This window comes from Equus asinus, chromosome 5, assembly GCF_041296235.1.
Source record: "Equus asinus isolate D_3611 breed Donkey chromosome 5, EquAss-T2T_v2, whole genome shotgun sequence".
Classification (NCBI taxonomy): Eukaryota; Metazoa; Chordata; class Mammalia; order Perissodactyla; family Equidae; genus Equus; species Equus asinus.
Genome location: NC_091794.1, coordinates 28,135,525 through 28,150,047, shown reverse-complemented (window position 1 = coordinate 28,150,047; position 14,523 = coordinate 28,135,525). Strand labels below are relative to the sequence as shown.

General features: G+C 33.5%; 1 protein-coding gene across 4 annotated transcripts in view; it reads right to left on the bottom strand.

The window, feature by feature from the left end:
* ACAP2 (ArfGAP with coiled-coil, ankyrin repeat and PH domains 2) overlaps positions 1-14,523 on the bottom strand; it is a 144,226-nt gene that overhangs the window by 28,263 nt on the left and 101,440 nt on the right. For 2 of the 4 annotated variants that reach the window (XM_070509147.1, XM_070509149.1), the window contains exons 9-11: positions 11,968-12,042; positions 7,033-7,145; positions 2,052-2,072 (exon numbers count right to left, since the gene is read on the bottom strand). In XM_070509147.1, coding sequence (XP_070365248.1) covers positions 2,052-2,072; positions 7,033-7,145; positions 11,968-12,042 — 209 coding nt within the window. The remainder of the gene's footprint in view (positions 1-2,051; positions 2,073-7,032; positions 7,146-11,967; positions 12,043-14,523) is intronic. The other 2 variants (XM_070509148.1, XM_070509150.1) reach the window with 1 other exon arrangement.

Genomic DNA, 14,523 nt, shown 5'->3' with positions numbered 1-14,523 from the left:
CTCTAAAGCTGAGAAAATAATTACATGCTTTCCTATTTTTAAGCTAGACAGATTGTTAGGTTTTCTTGCTACTTAAAAAAGTATCATCTTTACCATTAAAATAGAGATTTGTTAAATAAGCATCTAGATAAAACCAAGTGAGTTGCCTCTAAACGCAAATCATCAAGAGGCGGGCTAGAAAAGGAAGAACTTCCGGGTTTCTTTGCTTTGGGACACATAGTTGGTTAGAAGTGTTAAAGGAAATGCCTACAAACACACAAAATGGTGCAGCCCTGCCACATGGGATGACACGCAATGGAAACAATCTCTGGTATTGATTACAAAGTGGTTTTTTTTTAAAAAATCACTTTAAGTAAGGTGAACTATATTAATAAAAATCCCTATGTTTTATAGTAATCATATCACATAATTTGATGAAAAACTACGAAGAGTTTTATCGCACAAATGAGAAACACCCATAAAACCATGTGAACTTTTCATGCTTCTGAGGTTTTCAAAAAATAAATTTCTTTTGACCTGCAGCATCTTAGGCTAATAGCCTCTAAAAATAATAATAAAATACTAGATAAAAACTTATGTCTTTTGTCAGAGACCACTTCCTCTGATTATTAACTTTACAGATCATATACATTTTTGAAAGCTACTTTCCCTGCCATCGAACAGCTTTTGGCTGACTTTCTCACATCAGCAGTTTTTGAACACTCAGGAAAGATACTATAAATTCATCTTAATTTGACAATGCCTCCTAAGGAAAAAAATCATGATGTATGCTAGGTAGAAAAAAATTTTCAATTTCAATTACTAAGATCTGTATGTCTTATGACATTATTTCCCCTCCTCTGCCATTAAAAAAAAAACAAACTATACTCATTTACATTGATCAAGACTTTAATAGCTAAGTAAAAAGGATTATAATTTTTAATTGCTTCTGTAGATAACCCTAGTGATTATCAGCAACATTTCTAATAAAAGAAAAAATGAGATAGTTCATAGACCATGGAAAACAGAAAAAGTACTTAAGAATTTAAGTTCATGCCATGTACAATTTGAAGATACTTAAAAGGACAATTAAATAGCAAAAAAGACAAACTTTGGAAAGCATTGTGCTGACAACTACACTATATTCTACAAGATTCAGAAACTGACCACGAAGCCAAAAAATAAGACAGTTTTTTAAAAAGGAAATTTCTTGGTTCACTAAGAAAAATAAAACACCCACTCCACACCACAGTATATCTATCTCACATTGAAATAACTCAATAAAATAATATTTTAGACCAAAATATTAATTCATAAACAAATATTATTAATTTTAAAAGTCTAACAAGAGCTTCCAGATGGCAAAATTTGGGGGAGGGAGGGAAAAAATATATAAAAAATAAAGCAGGTATCTTTTACCACATTTGACCACCAGTCCCAGAACTGTGACTTGATATCAAGAATATGGGTAAAAGTCAAACTTCTAAATATGTAGAAGTTTTATCAATAAAACTGTACAGATGATGGATTTGTGCACACATTCATATAGGTGCCAAATAGGTAAACATTTAACAAAACTAAAAGCTTGAACATGTATGCTCCTTTATCTCAATTTGAATTTACTTTTTCACAGGGAAAAAGACCAACATAGTAAACAAACAAAAAAAATCTAGGAACTGACAATGTTTCCTTACAACATAAGTAATATGGTTATTCTCAAAGGGATTATTTCCTAGTTACTGTTTAAAATTTTTCAAGAAACTTTACTAGCTTATGTCTCTTAAAAAAAAAAGATATAAAGGTATTCAAATTACTCAATCTATATCTTCTTCTGGTAGCTATAAACACATCAAACGTTCTTTTCCAGATTAAAACAAATTGAGGAGATGGGCAATGAAAAGCTATAACTCCATTTCTCAAATATGTTTCTGTTTTCTTCCCAATTTAAAACATAAGAGATTTTATATCCATTGCAAGTAATCCAACAGAAATGCAGGTTAATTATGAGCTTTCTCGTGCCAAAGAGGAAACTGGAGTAAGGTAAGGGTGAGGGGAAGGAAGCCATTTGGTACCTGATATGATCGGGCTTTTTCCTGTCATGTGAAAAAATGGGGCAGGATTAAAACATAAGGGAAAGGTGGTAAAAGAATGAAAACGCAAATGTGCAAAATAAGCAAAGGACTAGCATGATACGAAAATAAAGCAAGAATTAAAGGAATAAGCTTAAGCTCATAACCTAATAAAATAGTCAAAAATATCTTGCATTTTGTTCACATTTTATACATATATGCATTTGTACAATTAATTCCAACTGCTAGGAATCTGCATCACTAATATTTCAGCACATTCAAACATTGTCTTCAAGTGTTATAGTACAGAAAGTTCTGGAGGACTTAGCACACTTGGGCATACTTCTACTATTATTTTCTGACTCTATCGTCACAGCTATGAAATATAGATACCGCCTTAACTTAATAAGCTGCTCCTAAAAAATTAAGGGATATAATCACTATGGATATATCTATATAAACCTGAGAAAAAGAAAACTTTTCACAAGGAAGGTGGGATCACTAAGAATTTCAAAGATTGTAAGATATCATCAGCCAAATAAACCTTCCTCCCACCTGCTCACCCACTTGTCACTAAATGATAGCAGAGACTCTAAGGCCACACATAAGTAGAGTTTATCGTTAATCTATGTATACACTTCTGAGTTGAAAACAAAAAGCAAATAAAAATAAAAATTTATATCTGTACTAGCAGCATACAAAATGCTTTAAGAAACTGTATAATACATTTTATGCTTTGAGCTATATTTTCTAGTTCAACAAAGACTGAGCATAGCATATAATTATTCAGCATCTTTACCAGTTTTACCAGCTTATTACTACATAAATTATATTAATATTTAATTGTTTTCCTTTTTCATTCATCTTTCATGAATTTATCACAAAAAACAGAAGAGAAATGCAGGTTAATAGTAATCTATCTAGCTCTGCTTTGAGCCTATCGTGAAGCTGCCACACTGAGAAAATGGCCTGACACAGAAAGATTACTTTGGTAGATCTCACGTCTCCAAAAAATATACATTATAGACATGTAAGAATCTTAATAGACACAACAAACTTAGAGATTTGAAAGCAAGCAGAAACAAGCTCAACAATTCACATAAGATACAAAACGTTTCACTTTTTATGCTACTTCAATCACATCACACAAAATATGATCTCTTCAGTTAAATTTCATATTACAGAATGATGCTTTCAAGTTATACCTAGATTTTATGAAGCACAGGGTCAGGTTTTAAAACTATTGGGAATTCCTAGTCAAATTCACATTTCCCTCAGGAAGGAAGTCTTTTCAAAAAGTTGATTTTGAAAATATTACACACTACTATTCCATAAAACTATAGATAATGGAAAATTAGTCATTTCATATGATTGGTATCTTATGGTGACTACAAAAAAAAAACTTCCCTAAAACTAACCCACAAACAATCTAAAACAAAATAGTTAGTGGGCATAAAAATCTTTATGTTTGAATAGCTGGATTCCTGGATTTTTAAAGTTAAGGCACAAATATAACAAACATACAGTATTATATTCAGAGGCTGGTAGAACTCATTAAATCAAACTGGATAGAGAACTAGAGAAATAGGTCAGACTTTAAAGTCATATACAGATAAAGGGAAATTATTTGCAAGTATTTTCTGGAGACTAGATTTTTGATAAGCTTCATATAAGAAATTGATACAGTCCAATTTTTTTTTTTTTTTTAAGATTTTGTTTTTCCTTTTTCTCCCCAAAGTCCCCTGGAACATAGTTGTGTATTTTTAGTTGTGGGTCCTTCTAGTTGTGGCATGTGGGACGCCGCCTCAGCATGACCTGATGGATGAGTGGTGCCATGTCCGTGCCCAAGATTCCAACCAGTGAAACCCTGGGCCGCCACAGTGGAGCACGTGAACTTAACCACTCGGCCACGGGGCTGGCCCCTAGCCCAAATTTTTAAAATTGAAAAGCAGAGGGGCTGGCCCCGTGGCCGAGTGGTTAAGTTCGCGCGCTGCGCTGCGGGCGGCCCAGTGTTTCGTTGGTTCGAATCCTGGGCGCGGACATGGCACTGCTCATCAAACCACGCTGAGGCAGCGTCCCACATGCCACAACTAGAAGGACCCACAGCGAAGAATACACAACTATGTACCGGGGGGCTTTGGGGAGAAAAAGGAAAAAATAAAATCTTTAAAAAAAAAAAAAATTGAAAAGCAGAAGAAAATTCTAAGCAACATTTAATAGATTACTTTCTTCTCCTTTTTATAGTTACTGACATAACCTAGAAAATATTTATGACTTTTCTTACAATGGTTTGACTTTTGTTTTCGTTTGTGGAGAGTTTTAGATAATGTTTACATGGCATACTCCTGTAAGTCTACTTTTTACTAGTGTTCTCATCACAATGTTCTTTAAAGGCATAGGAAAATGAAATTAATTTGCTATCCACAATTTTTTCCTAATAATGCAAATGAACTAGGTAGGTTTTTAAAATAATTTTTAAACTATTTTTTAAAATAAAGCTGTATTTTGTTTTACCAAAATACAGATTGTTTGGAATTTCCATAGCAAGTCAAAAAAATGTCAGGTTTTGGGCCTCAATCTCGTCATAAACCAGCTATGTGACCTTGAATGAACAACCATCTCCCTGCACCTCCATTTCTTTACTAAAAATTAGGGTGTTTTAAAACAGAACTACAATCTATGATTCTAGTTAGTAACTGTTATCCCACTACATACAGATGGTATCTCCTTTAAAAAGCGGCCCATTTCCAAAGGTATCGTCTTTTTCACTTTGCAAATGGTAGGTAACCTGTCTACAATTGAGAATGTAATAGTTATCCCCTACTTGATTTTAGTTACATTTTAGTATCTATGTCAAGTAATAGAATTCATAAGCAAATAATAAAAACTGAAAAAGTCCATGCTGAAATCAGAATTAATTTTCTTCTATTGCCCTAAACGTAATGTAGTTTTCCACTATCACTTACTGTGCTTCATTTTGAAGTCTGATACTATTCCTTATGGGAGTAGTCCATGGAAGTTCATTTCATTTCTTCTTAACATAATGGCATAGTTTCTATGGATTTATTGTGTCTTCACTGTGTTAAACTTTAAGTAGATTGTTTGAAATGTGAAGGTTAAAATTCAATTCTAACATTATCTCATGAACCATATTGGTTGAGAAATCTTTATTCCTTATAAAAATTTGACCATCACACTATTTTATTTTTAATTTTTTTTTAAAGATTGGCACCTGACCTAACAACTGTTGCCAATCTTATTATTTTTTTCTGCTTTTTCTCCTCAAATCCCCCCAGTACACAGTTGTATATTTTAGTTGTGGGTCCTTCTAGTTGTAGCATGTGGGACGCAGCCTCAGCGTGGCCTGACAAGTGGTGCCATGTCCGCGCCCAGGATCCGAACCAGCGAAACCCTGGGCCAGCGAAGCAGAGTGTGTGAACTTAACCACTCGGCCACAGGGCCGGCCCCCATCACACTATTTTTTATTTTAACTTCCTACTCTGGCTATAGAAATTTGCCAGGAAAGGCTTAAAAGATTATTGTCTTAATTTTTACAGCTTAGAAAATGGAATTTTAATTTTTCGTTTTCACTTTACAATAGCTGCAAACATTATTTCTAACCAGACCATGTTAGTTAGTCCTTTTATATTCACTTGTTGTTCTAAAAGATGTACATAACTCAGAGAGACTTAATAGCAAATATAATCATTATTCTTTCCAGTTTATATTCATTCTCAGGAAAAGTAAAATTATTTCAAATAAAACACACCATGTACCATTTAAACATTTGGCAATATCAAATGCTACAGAAAGCCTCAATAAATCAATGACATTTGAAAATATCAGTGAATATTTTTTCTATATAGCCTTATCACCAAAAGATCAAAGTAGGTAGACTAGGAACCCATTTGATACATTGAATATTCAAACATAACCATTTCCATTTAAATTAACAAAAATGTATACTAAATTAAACTTACCGAGAAAATTCTATTTAATTTGCTAATGTCCACTTTTTTAAAAAAGAAAAAATCTTCTCTATCATTAAGTGAATTCATATCCTGTTCAAGTAGCAAATAAAATATACACATTCAACCAATAATATAATAGTAAATCAATTAACCAGAACCCAATACTACTCTCAATTATTACAAAATTAATTTTTTTGCAAAAAGAGAGGCATCTTTGAATAAAAGATTAATCACTGCTTTTCAGAAGGAAGACCCTGAGACAACCCAACGTTTTTTTTATGCCTTAATGTCTGAAATTATTTGACTTTAGTATATTAAAACATGGGAAAATACAATAAAATATTTTATACATTCATTTAACAGACATTTACTGGATTATATTTTATAAAAATCAGTTTAGCAAAAGATTCAAAGTTTTTGGTAACCATCAAGTTCAGAATAAAGGAGCACCAACTGCCACAGACACTTCATACATAAAAATCTCATTTTCTAAAACTCCTGGTTAAAGTTACTGCAAAGATAAAAAGATCAGGATCACTTAGCTTAAAGACTCATAAGCAAACACGAAGTAAAAATGTACATAAACATGATATAGGGGAGGAACCCAAAGGGGTAAAAAAGCTCACTTGTCCCATTCATCCGTTATGTTCAATATATAATTTGTACTCAGATCTATTTCATAACAAATACAGAAGACAGCTCACATTCAAATTTACCTATTATAATAAGTAAATAGTCTAGTCACTATAGACCAAGCATTATAAGGATTCTCCTTGCTTCTTGGTTTAAACTTTGCTTAAATTTTAGAATTTAGAATTAGTGCTGTCATTTTTCACTTGCTTCTTAGGGTCTCCTTTCCTAGAAGGACATGTTATCTTCAAAGGACTGGATTCAAGAAAGTTACTATGGACTGTGAATTTAGAGAATTATGAAGGAAAGAGTTGCCAAATCACAGGAAAAGTCAGAAAATTGTGAATATGGAAAGATCAAGACTAGGATTTGAAATATATTACCTGTTCCAAGTTTTGAAGGCATTGCTGGCTCGTTTGAACAGATATCCTTCCATAACAATGCCATTTGCAGCATCTACATTATATTCTAACTTAGAATCATCACTGGAGAAATCCTAGACAAAATAACACATAAAAAAGTTCATGTGACTTGACTAAGTTCCCTAGACAATAAGTTTACCCTAGAGAAACAGCTCAAATGGTAGAAAAGCTTTGTATTAAGATGGTTACATCAACAATATTCATAAGAAAGAGGGAGAACTAAATGTTCAATAACAGAAGAATGCTTCAATATATTAAAGTATTTCCATTCAGTGGACTATTATGCAATTATTATGATGATATAAAAATACAGATGATTATATAGAATATACTCTAAAAGAGAAAACAGAGTATAAATTGTGTATACACTGTGATTACAGCACAAAATAATATGTATACAAATAGACAAAGGGAACAACTAAATATTATACACAGTGTTATGTTTAAAATGTTTTCATTTTATCCAAATATTTCATGGTAATGTGTATGCTAACAAAAAAAGGGAATATAAACATATTTAATTGGAATTATTTATAGCTACTACTAATTTCTAAGAATATTACTATTATGATAGTTTTTTATTCTGATAGGAGTAATAACTCCACCACTTGGGAGTTCAGAAGTAGGATAAAGGCATCTTTTTCCTAAAATAAAATTTAGCTTTGAAAAGGAAAAGAATCACAGTTTGAAGCGGGCATGCTGAACTCACTTTTTTATGAGGACTATGGAGTCACTCATAGTCTTCTATCATTCAAATCATTCTAGTTTTCACTTGAATGCAATTCAAACTTTCCAAGGATTCACGAAGTTTAGAAATCAGAAATCCTATATTTAAAATATTTCCTGATGAACTTCTGAAGTAATTTGAACAAAACTTCAAGACTGCTGCTATCCCCAAACTTAAAACTCTAAAAATCAGTCTCAGAACTTTCAAAATTACTTCTGGACCAATGATCAAATTTAGAATGCTATCCTATTAGGGAGTAGTAAACTTTCTGTCCTGAGAAAGATTTTGGCAGAGGCTGGATGACCACCTGCCAAGAATGTGGGGGTCCTGCACCAGAGAGGAGGCAGAGTAAGAATCACCTAAGGGCTTTCCAATTCTAAGAGTCTGAAGGATGGGAAAAGGAAACAGACTAAACTCAGAATTAAAAACAAAAACTCTCCTGACATGTCTCAAAATCTAACCATAAAAAGACATGATAATCTAAAATAATCAAGTGAAATAGAATCTGTAAATGAATTGCTACATTTAAAAAATCAGGGAACCTTTTAATTTTCTCATTTAAAATTTGAGGCTATAATTTATTTAATTACACAGATAAGATTAAGTCAGCAATAACTGAGCTTAGCAACATTCTAAAGGTTTCATTTGTAACATCGGCAGTTTTTTTAATAACCCTGATGCTATTTAAAACATAAAATAAAACTTCCTTGAGAATGCAATGAATTATAAGTATTTTTCTAATTTTCAACTATATTTCTTGAGATAAACTGTCTTCAATTTAATTACTATTAACATCAATTAATATTTTATAGTACTTAAAATGTAACAGATTATATGATTTTACAATGAAAGCAACTAATAATGTTGAATAAAAAACATAATATTAGAACTTAAATACATTGATGAGCTGACAAATTAGGAAGGAATATTTAAAGGCAAAAGATTAAGTGAAAACTGGAAGCCAAAGAGGTAAGCAGAGCAAGGCAGCCATCTTTCATCTTTAAGGGCATTTGCCCCATCAGGAGAACCTGAAGCTTTGGTGTGGGGCCCAGGGAATACAAGGCAAGACCAAAGTTGGCCAACAAATGAAATCTAATAGAAACCGTTCCTTTTGAAATTGCAAGCAAGACAAGAAGGACCATTATTACCACGTCAATTCAAGATTATGTTGGAGAGCATAGCCAGCAAGATAATAAAAAGGAAAGGATTGGAAAGGAAGGAACGAACTATCATTTGCAGACAATACGACTTTGTAGACAGAACATCCAAAAGAATCCAGTGATAAATTAGTATTACAAAGAGCTTAACAAGATTACTGGTTACAAAATCAATACAGAAAAATAAATTTTACTCTAATATATAACAAAATTAAACAGAAAAGAAAATTTTAAAATATAACATTTACAAAAACATTTGCAACACAAATGTCTAGGAATAAATCTAAAAAAAGATGTACATGAAAATTATCAAACTTTCTGAAGGACATTTTAAAAAACAAATAAATGGAGAAATATTTCAAGCTCATGGATTAGAAAACATTTTAAAATAAAGACATCGGTTCTTCCCCAAATGATTCATAGATCCAATGCCATCCCAATCGAAATCCCAAAAGCTATTTTTATGCAACCTGAAAAGGTGCTCCTGAAATTTATACGGAAATGCAAAATTTAGGCAATTCACTTTTGAAGAAGAGAAGGTAGGAAGGAGGCTTTGCTTTGTCAGATATCTAGATATACTGTAAAGCTAAAATAATATTTGCACAATATTGGCACAATTAAGACAAAAACACCAATGAAATGGAATAGAGAGACTGAAACAGACTTCAAAAATAGTGAAATGTGATGTATAACAGAGGATGTAACACAGAGTAGCAGGGAAAGAACAAACTTTTCAATAACTGATCTGGATCAGCGGGCTACCAATGAGAGAACAAAAGGAAACTGGATCTCTACCCCACAGCAAACACAAAAACCCAATTACAAATGGACTGACGATCTAAACACAAAAGGCAAATCTGTAAACATTTAGAAGATTATAAAGGAAATGTACATGATCTTTGTTTGGGAAGGATTTATTAAACAAGCCACAAAAGGTACCAAACATAAAAGTCATAAAAAAAAAAAAAAAAACTATGTGAAAATTAAAAACACATAAACGCCCAAAAGGGACTTATATCCAGAATGTATAAGAATCTGGTCAACAGGCAAGCCGATGAAAAAATGGGAGAAAGACTAACACATTTCACAAACAGGCTATCCGAACGACCAACAGACAAAGGGGAAGGGGATTGAGCTCATTAGTGATTAAAGCATAAATTAAAACCACAATGAGCTGTCACTATCGACCCACCAAATTTGGCAAAAATCAAAAACTCTCATAATACAATGAAGTAGCAAGGAGCAATGGGAATTCTCACACAGTGCTCCCTGTGGGAATGGCATAACATTTTGAAAAATAATTTAGCATCATCTACTGCTAAACATATTATATACCCTCTGATACAGCAGTTTTACTCCTGGGCATAAATCTATCAGGAATGTGTGCACATATCCAAAAGGCATGTACACGAATGTGCACAGCACCAATGTTTCTTCAATTGATCAACTTCAATTCTTGAAAAGTCTAAATAATTATACTAGACACATTTTCCCTCAATTTTTAAGTGACTGGATCTTTTCCTTCCTTCTTTCTTTTTTTTTTTTTGTTACCTGTAATGCAGCCTTGTGTCAGCATTTAAGGGCAGAAAAAAAGGTAAGTATTCAAAATGAGCAAGAATAGCATTACTTTCTTTAAAGGAAAACAGTAATTGACTATTATTTAAAATCAAATAAATTAATCAGATTTAATAAACTACTTTGGATGTTCAGTACAACATTGAGCTGAGTATACATGAAGGAAAGATATTAAAAGACACATAATATTCATTAAATAATTGAGTTTAAGCCAATAGTCACATTTCTACAAATATCATGATGTCTCGTTTTAATTAGAAATCATTGGTCCCAATTTTTAACACTTTCCACAGTAATGTCATTAAAACAAGTTACCCAACCAACAGTGATTCTAATTTTAAACAAAACAAAACATGAAGTTAGTCTTACCTGACTATAACTAGAAGTAACTAATTTAAAGATGGTCTGATAGCAAATCTTACCCTTTTTCAATAATGTTTCTCTTTGAATATTAATAACCCATCACCAATAAAGTTTTCCTTACTTTTAGTACTTTTATTCCTTACTTTCACTTTTTTCCACTGATATCTTCTATGTCAGATCTAGTTTACTGGTTTTTTTTAAAGATTGGCAGCTGCGCTAACATCTGTTGCCAATCTTCTTTTTTTTTTTTTCCTTCTTCTCCCCAAAGCCTCCTGGTATGTAGTTGTATGTTCTAGTTGTGTGCCTCTGGTTGTGCCATGTCGGTGCCCAGGATCCGAACCTACTTGTATTATTACATTCAACCTCCAATTCTCTCCTCTTATTTTCAGATTACTACACAAAAGATATCACTAACTATATAAGACAAAATATTATTAGGTTGAGTTCCAAGTATGTCATTTTCAAAGCTTTTAGCATGCAAAAATAAAGACTGGTTTCATATTTAAATTTTCATTTTTAAAAATATATTTTTGAAATATGAGTTTAGCTAGACTTAGGCAAATTAACAAGAAATGCAAGTGAAATTTCAGCATCACAGGAGACAGAGGTGCTGACTTAGAGTGACTGCAACTGGAAAGTGCATAACACCAAACACACACATTGATGCTCCACCCCGCCACTCTCCACCGCCTCACCTCTTTCTCCCTCCCTCCCTCCTTCCCCCCCCCCCACACTTTACAGGGATTGGTGATATCTTAATTGAAACTATGAATAGTGTTTTACATTCCAACTAAGGGCCACTTTTAAACTACTTAAGCCTCTAAGAGATTGGTATATTTTTCAGCTGGTTTGAGAGCATGGCTTTCAAATATTTTGATGTAAAAGAATAATACATGTCTGAACATCTGAAAAATATTTTACTTTTCACAAAAAAAGGAGGAATTTATCTAAACAATTTAATTACTAAAGCAACTCAAGGATTTGTTTCAACACAATGGTATCTTGCTGAAACCAATAATCAAACAATTTGTGTAAAATGGGAATTAATCTCCCTTAACTTTTCCCCTCCAGTACCTTTTGCTGAATGGTTGAATGTTTTTGCTCCATCTCTCTTTTCTCCTTTGCTGCATCCACAACCAGTCGATCCAACTATAAAAGGGAAAAAAAGGAAATTATACAGACTTAAAAATTTTTTTTAAAAGGTATGATTTTTTTAAAAATCATATTCCTGATAAGTGAGTCAATTTAAGTTTACCTAAAAATGCATTTTGGCTACAACTTTAAAGAGGAAGTTATTTTCTTCTCTGGTATCAAATCTTCTTTTAGAAGGTCTATACCTCCTCTAGGGGAAATGTTTCTAAGAACAGTCATGGTGCCAAGCAAATGTGACAAGAGGCCTTATCAAGGGCTCAAGAGTGATAACATGTTGGGGCCAGCCCAGTGGCGCAGTGGTTAAGTTCGCACGTTCTGCTTTGGTGGCCTGGGGTTCGCCAGTTCGGATCACAGGTACAGACATGACACGGCTTGGCAAGCCATGCTGTGGTAGGTGTTCCACGTATAAAGTAGAGGAAGATGGGCACGGATGTTAGCTCAGGGCCAGGCTTCCTCAGCAAAAAGAGGAGGATTGGCAGCAGTTAGCTCAGGGCTAATCTTCCTCAAAAAAAAAAAATAATAATAATAAAAAAGAGAGTGATAATATGTTCACTCCTTGAATAAGGAAAATGACAAGCTTAAGTTGCCTGCTGCCCACTCAGCAATTCTGGTAGTCAAAATCAAAGATAGAAAGAATAATACACTAGTGATGTTTTTCCCCAAATGGCAAAAAGTAGCAGCTAAGCTAGCACAGGCCAGCTCTCACAAGTTCAACGCAACAGACACTTCCAATCACTCAGGACGCTTCATGTCTTCAAGCTGGCTTCCTAATGTTATAATCAAATCTAAAACGTAGAAAAAGTAATTCACCAGATAAACGAGAAAGCTAAAAATAATAATAAGAGAATAATCATTTATAAGACCAGGGAATAAAATCACCAATTTTTAATGTTCTTTTTTAAAAGCTAAAAAAATTTAAGAAATCATAAAATCTCATTTCTTTCTTGTTCCTTTCCATCAGAAAAAATGATTTTCCATCAAAAGAGAAGTATCTGATTTCCAATATTATGACAAATGCACTGGCTTCTTCAATTCCTCTTTGCTGAGACAACAAACAGTTGGGTCATAAAATACTCCATTATGTGGGTCTACTCTTCTAGACTGTGATGTACATCGTTTCGTCTTTGAACTTCCATCACCTCTAACTGATAAACGTGTGAAAAGGGAATAAACAAAAATGTAAATGTCAACAGGAATATGGAGGACGATAAGGTATTAAATGTCCACGTTTGAATTGATATCCTTTCAAAACTAAATTGAAAAAGCCATCTTAAAAAACTATTTTCTTACTCACTAGCACAAATGATGTGTTTTTTCTACAGAAGTATAATTCTAGCTACAGAATCTTAATATCACTGAATAGTAATTAAAAAGAAAAAAGAAAACACACTGAAACAGAACCAGTATCACTATTATAAAATATGTGATTTAGATGGCAACTACACCACTCCACTTTAGGATCTAACACATACATACCTTGGTGACGTGTAACATTGATTTAATGGGTAATGCTGGTATATGCTGCGCTAGAAAAATATTTGCCCTCAATAGTTTCTCATATTGAATGAGTGGAATAATCATTATACTATGGTTTTACAGCCTTTAATTGAATGGCATATAAATATTATTCATTCATTCAGATGGAAGTACAGTATAAGGCAACACCCAAGATTCAAACTAATATTTATAAACCTGCGTGCATGTACCTTTCACACCAGTACTGCAATGCAAATAATGGTTTTCTGCCTGTCAAACTGGTAGTAAATTCCTCTGCTGCATCCCACCCCACTGCTATTGCAGCAGAAGGAGAGAAAATTCTGCTCTCTCTCTCAGGGCAGAAGCATAAAGAAAAAATATCTTTCAACATGGTGGAGGATTGGGGGAGGTACGAGTTGGAGAGGTGTGAAGACTGGAAGTCTTGTCTCCTAGAGGCCAGGGGGCTGCATCAGGAAGAGAGAGTTTGGAGCACAGCAGGATGTGTCCCCAGTTTCTCAGTTATGAGTTTAACAGGTTCCTGTAACTAGCCAAGCGCCTCCAATCCTCTACCTGTGTTCTGAGTACCTTCCACTCCTACCATCTCAGATGTCATCACTTCTCTTTCTGCTTTTCAACTTTTCCCATTCCCATATGCTTTTAAATTTGTGCAAATCATACCACCTTAAGTAAAACCTTCCTCCAACCCATATTCCTCTCTAGCTACCACCTGCTCTATTTCCTTCAAAACACAACTTCTTGAAAATTTTTCCCTGTTCTCCACTTGCTTGTTTCATATTCATCTACCCACTGTAATTTAGCTTCTGTCACCTGGACCCTCAACTCTAAAAAAGGTAACAACCTTCTTGATGCTAAACCCAATAGGTATTTCTCAGTCCTAGGTTTAATTGACCTTCTTTCTGGTATTTGTACTGACAACCACTCCCTCCTTTTTGAGACACTCTTTCCTTGGCCTGTGCTACCACAGTCTTCCAGTTTTCCACC